Source organism: Rhyacophila brunnea, unplaced genomic scaffold, assembly GCF_057557595.1.
Source record: "Rhyacophila brunnea isolate RB1 unplaced genomic scaffold, BYU_Rbru_1.0 scaffold_4, whole genome shotgun sequence".
NCBI classification, from domain to species: domain Eukaryota; kingdom Metazoa; phylum Arthropoda; class Insecta; order Trichoptera; family Rhyacophilidae; genus Rhyacophila; species Rhyacophila brunnea.
The window spans coordinates 17,378,290-17,387,371 of NW_028233068.1; the positions used below are offsets into that span (position 1 = coordinate 17,378,290).

Consider the following 9,082-nt stretch of genomic DNA (forward strand, 5'->3'; position numbering starts at 1 on the left):
GACACTGATAAGCAATCAAAATAAGCAAATGGCTGGTGATGAAACATCCCGTGACATCATTGTATCGACCCCCATCATTCTTCAACTTTTCACGATGTCGCCTGCTATGGGGGACGATTTTTAATGTGAATACAGATGGTGATAAAGTTTTATGGAAGGATATCAAAGTGATCCAAGTGAGAAAGGGAGTACCTTTGATAATTTTTAATAAATTAAATTATGCCGAACAAAAGTCATTGACATACGAACGCACAGCAGTCAGCGGTAGACAATGGAGCCAATTTTAGTTGCTGCGTACGAAAATCCACCTAAGCTATCAGCAGCAAACTTAAAGATTTGTAAGATTTGTGCAAGTCTAACCTAATCCCAAACGTGTACCGTAATTATTATGATAGTCTTGCGGCAGAGCCACCTTTCCCTGTTAATGATGTCAGAGAACATGATGATGATGAATAAGACTCACTTGCTAATCTGAGCCACTCTGACGCTATTTACTAATCGCGAGTCTACAGACTCACCATTACTCAGAATCACAAAATCGTTAGAGGAACTCTTTTTATTCGCATTTGTTATGTAAATTGGTTATTTACATTAAGAATATAAAAAAAAATATTACCTACATTAGCACATTTTTGTATTAGCATTTAAGTCATTCCAATGTATATATTGTTATAAAAATAAACACTACCTTTCATTTTAAATATTTTTCAAAACAACACAAATGCATAAAAGTGTAGGTCATTACCAAAATATCTAGTGTAAAAAGACCACAAGTGCTAAAATAAGGCTTTAAAAACATATTTTCAGATTTTTTTTGCTGAAAATAGTTTGAAGCACATTATTTTACTGTGGAAACAAAAAAAAATATCTTCATACCTGAGATATTTGATCTGAAAAGAGTATTTTAAATGGTTGAAAAACTTTAATTGCGATTTTCTCAAAACTAGGAATTTGCAGTTATGGTTGTTTTATTCTGGATGGGCGATTTGTTTTGGATACAAATTATTTTTTCGTAACTCATATAGCCAAATTGTAAGAAATCAATGGGTCCAAATAGTGGACCAGGTGAGTTCCGTAGATATACTTTCACACACGGTTATACGTTTGAGTTGCGCACGCCGCCCGCCCGACCACTACGTTCTAGCATTTACGTCTGCTCCTCCATCGCGGGTGCTACTAAACCAACACCGTACCTACTGATAAAATAATGAACTCAATGCACTCATGGTATGTATTTTTGATTAGGTGGAATTGGAAGAAATCCCGCACGCCCAGTGCTCTGCTTTGTATGCGACCGAAAACTTAATCGTCAACAATGATGTATACGTTTGCTATGGAAGCAGAACGGAAGGGAAAGGGACTTGCCAGGTAACAAAACATGATTATCGCTAAGAGTTTGAGAAACCAAAGGGTTTTTCCATAACGGAATACGAATTACATTCAACTGTAGAAAATAAAAAGAAGTTAACTCTCAGATTTTTTCAAAATGTGTACCTACGTTTGATGGATAATAACATTGGACACGAATAAATAGGTACACGCTATGACCAAAGGATGTAAACTGCAAATGATGAAATATTATTTAAATTTAGGTTATAATTTTTTTAAAAGAAATAGGTGAAGTTGGAAAATATATTTAACCATCGGATACCGGTACCTCAATAATTAATATCAGATTAGGAATATAAAAAACCAAAATAATTATCGTCATGCATTTAAGGTTTATGTCTGTTGTATATTTTTTAACTTTGTCCGAAAACCACGACAAAAACGTTTTTGGGCTTCCTGTAAAATTTGATTTCTGTGGGTTAAATACTTTTTCCTTTTAACAGTGGGTAGGTATCCTCCTTTACACTGTCCAAAGTTCAAAAGCATACTTTCGATCTAAAATAATGTTGATTTTCAAATCTAAAAGAAATGTATAATACCTACTGATGTATGTACCTATTTGTTTTATTATTATAAAATAAAATGAAAAAGTTGATAAAATTGATTTTTCTTTAATCGGTAGGTACTCGTACCTATCTTTTTGCTGGTTAGGTAGATGCCCATTCAAAAATTTTATTATTAATAATGTAATCACATTTTAATTTGCAGAGTGACTACGGTAGTCCAATCCAAATACAGAACAAGAATGTCTACTGCACATATACAATCGTGGCAGTTGCGACTATTCCTTTTGGCTGCGGTACTAAAACTGTTCCAGACGTGTATGTGAGAGTAGCTAAACACGTCCCGTGGATCGAAAGTGTTGTCTGGCCCTAATGTCACAATAATGACAGGTGTCGGTAGAATAATATTAAAACAAAAGAAAATCACGAGACTTATAATAATTTTCAAGTAGCTGAATCAGACAAACTAAATATATGTCAAATAACCTTCATCTACGGAGATTAAAATATGATGGTGAAGCGGAAAAATGTTACTAAGACTAATAATTAATAACAATAGTTGCAAGAAATTTTCCATCACAGATTAATTTGTAGCCCGTTCATACATTAAGTGGTCTGAGAATAATTTGCCAGAGCTGCTGCGCTGACATAAAAACGGCTTCATCACACATCAAGAAAACACAACAGAAAATACGCTATAAAACACTGGTTTTCAAAGTATGCGCTGCAATGTTGGAAAGTTTTCGAATACAGACAATACTAATTATTCAATGCGTTAATTAACTTATCAGCTTAGCAAATGAATCAAAATTACTTTCAACAAAATAATACTAACAAGTTCTCAGAGATTAAAGATATTAGCTTTAAAATGCGCTCTTTAGTTTTAACACTGCCAATCTTCGAAAAACAATATCGAGCATTTGAAACAACAAATTACTTCATGAGAAGAATATGCAAGTTCAATTCAGTGATATTAGATAAGTCCCAACCAACTAAAATTTGTGACTACTTTATATTATTGCTACTTGTGTGTTACTTTTGCGTTGCCTATTTTCCTCTTAGTGTTATTTTTTTATCTTTTGTTTGACTATAATCTTTAAGTACCTACAAGATATCCATGTGGCGTGGTATAACTATTTCTATTTTTTACAAATAAAAATACTCTGTTATAATATATTGTATTTTATAATGCCAACCGTGTTTTACTTCACATGTCCATAATCCCACCGTAATAGCCCAGTCAGTTATTAAAACGTAATTATGGTTATCGTAGCACTGTTAGGTACACTTTGAGTCAGTATTGTATCATTTATGATTTTATGAGATGAAGGACAAACGATTTTGAGAAGAGATACTGTCACGTACATTTACAGAAATTTTGTGTTATGTTCTTATATGTATTTTGCAGCCGCAGATGAAAAATATTGTTCACATAAACTGTTATTCTGGAATAGGTTTAAGTGTGGTGTTTTTTATCTGCCAGATATATTTAAAACAAACAGTTCGGTACAGTGAAAAAAAATGTAATCCAATAACACATCAGAGACTTTGAGATTTTGCTGATTTGTCACTTTTACGATTTGCAAGTCGTTACTGCCAATATAAATTTGGGGTCATATGCGTAGTCATTCTTCTTCTTCGATGGCGCTACAGCTACAGCTGTTTCGACGAAATGTATTCATTATTTACGTTAATTTCTTAACAAATAACACTTTCACTTACCTTTAATCGACCACATCATTTACAAACTTGAAATGATCAGATATTATATTATTATCACTTTTAGAAACGCGTTTCCTTTACATTTCGGTTGTTTTCACGACATTTAATCCCGTTCTTTCACAATCGCTTTATTCTTACAATTAGGGATTACAATCCCGGGATCCCGAACTATTTTCGATACCTATGAATCCGGGATTGGGAACATAATCCCAAAACTTTCGGGATTGCGTTTTTTTTTATCAATTTTTATGGAAAATAAAATAAAAACGAAAATATAACAGAAAAAATTCTTTAAATAACATACAAATACATTAGAAAAAAATTGAGTTTGAATGAAGTTTGATTTATTACCCATGTATTGCACATTGATTTTATTTTTTCACATAAATTAATAAAAATGAGAAAGATTGGAAAAAACAATGCTTCGTACTTTTAAAAAAGTGATTACACCATATTTTTTAATGCATTTGACATTTTTTAAATTTTTATTGAACTTTTATTTGTTGTCTTTTCATAAATAAATAAAACTGTTTTACTTTCACATATTACAATATTATTTACTCCATTAAACCTATGTATTTCCAAGATTGAATGTACACAATATTAACAATAAATGTCTTAAATAGTATAAATTATACTAAATTTATTTTAGACCGATTTTATCAACGTTATTCATCATATAAAATGAGTAAGTTTTTTCGGTACTGTTCGGTTATACCGGAGGCAGCGGAAAACGCATTTTGAAAATAGCCGATAAACTGGATTATTTGTAAGGTTAACCTAACCAAACCAAACCTAACCTAACCTAACCCAACCTAACCTAACCGAACCTAAACTAACCCAAACTAACAAATAATCCAGTTCATCGGCTATTTTCAAAATGCGTTTTCCGCTGCCTCCGGTATAACCGAACAGTACCGTTTTTTCTTATCTCAAAATCATCAAAATTTAATGGTGATTAATTAAATAACAGCTGAGATAATGTCCAAAAATCGTTTTTATTTGGAATAATATTACGCACTTTATATTTCGACTCGATTCAACATGCTTTTGCGCGGACGAAATAGATTACTGACTCCGCATAACACATTCATATTCTGAGATAGAAACCTTATTTTACGTCGCATTTTTCTTACTCTATACGATTTTATTAATTACAACTATAGTTATAACGCTCTTTTACGGAAAATTGACATTGCGCAATACTTAACTCGAAATAGTACAGCGTGTCTATAAAATCTTAACAAGGGATATAGGGACATATTGATATAAGTATATATATTTTATACGGAGTTTTTATAATTTAAATGTATTTAAGTATGACTTTTTATGTTTTTTTGCAAATTATTATTGATATTTTTATAAATAATCAGAATATGTACATTACGAAATAATAAACATTCAGGAAAATGTTTATAATGGAATAATAAAGAAGTTATGAGGAAATTAGTACATAACACTACTTACTACACCATCAATAAAATATCTATTTTTTACACCTACTTCGTAACAAATTTTTCATTAAAAATATAGAATAGATAGAAAAAAAACAATATAATGTTAATGGTCATGTATATCAGTAGAACAATTTTAATTTAATTAATATTCAGTACAATTATCGAAACCAGAGAGATAATATATTTCATTAAATAAATCATTGTAAGTTCGTTAATAGTTTACATAAAGGATATACTGAGTGAATTAAATTAGTAATTATCACTTTAGAACACACATAATTATTATTGTTCAATATAAAGATACAAAAATATTAAATAACTAGTGGAATATAATATTATACATAACAATTTGGCACAAATGTACCTACCAAAGCATCGAAATGTTGGAAAAAATATATTTAAGTAGGTTTATTAGTTTCAAAAATTTTAATACTAATAAACCTAAGGAAAGTGTCATTTATAACCTAATAATTATTATTTAAAGACAGCTGAATTCACTTTCGTTATCAAATGAGATCGCATTATTAAAATGTTCATCAGCAGAAGTTAAATTCATATAAAATTTATACTAGGCTTGTATAACATACACATTCTATAATCACGATTAGGTAATTACCTATCTAAAATAACATTGATACAACATTATGTAGTTCTTATGTAACAAGAATGATAACCTTTTCAGTACCTACCTTCTATTCTCTTTTTTCAATTCAATTTTTGCAACATAATAATATCATTAAGATATTATCTTTCTGTAGGTAATTGATCTTGTAAAATTGTAATTATAAGCTTATAAATACTGATCCAGTGATCATATTAACTATCGTTGTGTTTTTCTAATGTTTATTGTTGATATGAGTTTAATTACCGATTAGTAAACATAGATGGATTATATTTAATTGTCAACATAAATCATGAAACATCAGTATAAGTACGTCTTAACTGAACTCAGTTATGTTAATTAATACGAGGTGTCATGATTGCAATAATATATTTGGAAAGTTAAAATAAGTATGTACCTCCCCAACATTGTAATATTTAGTTTAAAATTTAAATAATCGTGGTACGAATCTGCATTTTTCTAAACGGTTGGCTTTCAAGTAGTATTTTCTTTAAATGATACATTATGTTATCTAATCCAATCGATTACGTAGAGTTTTTTTATTTATCAACAAAACATCATTTAATATCCGTTGTCATTCATATCACTTTATTTAACTTATTTTGATCGATCTAAAAATTGTATAACTCCGACCGATTTAACTTAGATAAAATAATAATTACTATTTTTGCTAGTTTTCATATTTTAAAACAATCATATTCAATAAATTAATACGAGGTATGTATATGAGAGTAGGTACTAGATTTAAAAACCAATTGATGTTTTGTTCAATAGTATAGGTACCTACCAGATACCAAATTTTAATCTCATCTTATATACATTACTTACCTAGATTCTAGACAACAATAAATGCTTCACAAACTGACTATTATCATACGCGGTTTTCGGTAAAATTCTATTGTAAATAATATATAAAATAAGTTTTCAAAAAACCCGGCTAATCTCCCTTTTAGGTGACCGATGCAATAATAATTTATAATCCACAGAGCTCGTTTTCGAGAAATATTCAATGTACAAAGTAATAATAATATATACCCTTTTATATTATTGCAAAAATACTATTAACACGTAGGACGTATTTTTTTTTTTTTAGCCGAACTCATAATATTATTATTACAATGAGCTTAAGTCGGTCCCAATCAGTAAGCCTTTCGGAAATTTTCACCATTTCAAAGTGTAGGTAATAAAAATGATTTTTTTCACTTTCTTAAGTCATAAATATTATTCCGTAATTAGTAAGAATTTAACTAAAAGAATAATAAAATAAACTCTCTTGTATTTGCTAGCTAGGTAAGTCCTTCCTTTTAAATAATAAAATATTTTGTAATTTAAACATGAAAATACTGCCTAGTTGTTATTATCGATGTACAAGACTAATTTAATCAAAATGTGTCATACTGTACCGAAAATAAAATAATGTTTTGAAGTTAAAACATAATATTATAGGTATAAGCATCGGCCTATAACATCGTGGGCTCCGAGTTCGAATCATGGATCTGAAAAATAGATACAAATTGTTTTTCAATTTGTGCTCGGAGTCAGAGTACGTACCTAATAGGTTGAGCAAGTGGCTGACATCCATTTCTCGTAAAAACAAAACCTGTTCTCCAATCTGTGGGGGGCCTCATTAGGATCGGACATGATCGGATATTTTAGGTGGGTACATTTTTAATTGCAAAACAATTTGTTTTCTAGTGATAGGTAATAATATTTAATTAAAATATGTCGTTTTCTGCTGGGTATTTATTTAAATTAAGTTTATTTATAATTACATACTTTTTTTACTCATCTAAATAATTGAAACAGTGAATTATTATAATGATATATACATATCGTTTTCTATTGGATATTTGTTTAATATCAAATAATATAACAATTTCAAACTTAAACATTACCTACAACATTGTTTTTTGGGTATCTAAGTAGAAGAGTAATTAACCGAAAATAGTCGAAGAAAGCTTGTGGAGGTCTTTATTTTGCGGTGGATTGAAATTGGCTGATGAATCAAAATTAATATTTAAACATTATTACTGTGTCCTAGTATAGTATAAGTACCTACCTATATTAGTACAAAATAATTCTTTTCTATTTTGTTTGTTTTATATTCAATAATATAATATTTTGATAATAAAACACTAGTACTAGTGACTAGTGAGTAGCTTTTTAACTAAAACTGCATTTACCTACTGCAAATTCCAATATTTTCCGAAGATAAACCAATATATTTTTCGAAACTAATGTGATACATCAATATAAACCATGCCGTATATTAGGATATCCGTTAAAGACTGTTATAGCAAGTATAACAACCTTCTTACTCGTAAAATAAAACGCAGTACACTTTTTTTATTGGTATATGACTATACTCCTCGGATATTTATGTGAACACAAATTTGGTCGATGCGATATGTAGATATAGAGCACCATTGCCGAAAACCTAACTTTGTCAATTTTTATGCTAGAGACCTGAAATTTTTACAGGACATGCACAAAAAATATGATATTATAAAAAGCTAATAAAACTTAAAACGCTATTTTCAGACTTATCGTGGTTTTTCCTGGGGCCGTCGATATATATATATAGAAATTTTATAATAACTATTGAAAAAATGGTAATCCCGGGATTGTCAAATCGTAATCCCGAAATCCCGGGATCAAGATTTTGGCTTGGAATTGGATTCACTACTTACAATATACATTGTTTCTTCACAATATTCGGTGAATTTATATAAATTAATAAGGGCATAATATTTGCATTCAATGATTCTTATAGGAAGGAAAAGATTAAAACTCGATATCAATCTGCATCAGTTAATCAAATCATTCAACCTAACTTTAAGGTTACTTTAAGGGAAGCATCATTAATTGACAGACTACATCGATTTCGTTTGTTTTAGGTGTACCTAATATCCGTGGTCAAAAGGAGAAGAGGTATAATAAATATGTCACAAAAGTGTTATTTTGCAGGTAAATTATTTTAAACTTAAAAGTTGAATATCAAATCATTTATTTATATTTTTAATGGAAATTTTGTTTTATACATATTATAAAAAAATAATGTTTATATAATCTGCATATTTTTTTGCATTTTTATTAGTAATTTGTCTAAAAATTGACATATACCTATTCTCCTGAATGAAATTCGAGCACTTAGCTGACATAATACTATTATTATCGAGTTTTTTTCATAATTTGGTATGGACTAGGACTTAAATAAATGTGGAATAGATGGTTTATAAAAAGATAATTATGTGTCATTTAAGTTTTAAATTATTCGTGAAGTAACAATGCAATATCCTAAATAAAACAAACAAATGAGATTATTACATCTTACAGTTACAGTTTTTATATGACTGAAAATATTGAAACTTGAAATGATATTTTATATT

At 29.3% G+C, this 9,082-nt stretch overlaps 1 protein-coding gene across 1 annotated transcript in view; it reads left to right on the top strand.

The window, feature by feature from the left end:
- Positions 1-3,083, top strand: part of LOC147067013 (venom protease-like) — a 47,013-nt gene extending 43,930 nt beyond the window's left edge. Inside the window, exons 9-10 of the mRNA XM_085954617.1 lie at positions 1,246-1,368; positions 2,098-3,083. Of these exons, the coding sequence (XP_085810743.1) occupies positions 1,246-1,368; positions 2,098-2,265 (291 nt within the window). The 3' untranslated portion in view covers positions 2,266-3,083. The remainder of the gene's footprint in view (positions 1-1,245; positions 1,369-2,097) is intronic.
- The last annotated feature ends 5,999 nt before the right edge of the window (positions 3,084-9,082 follow it).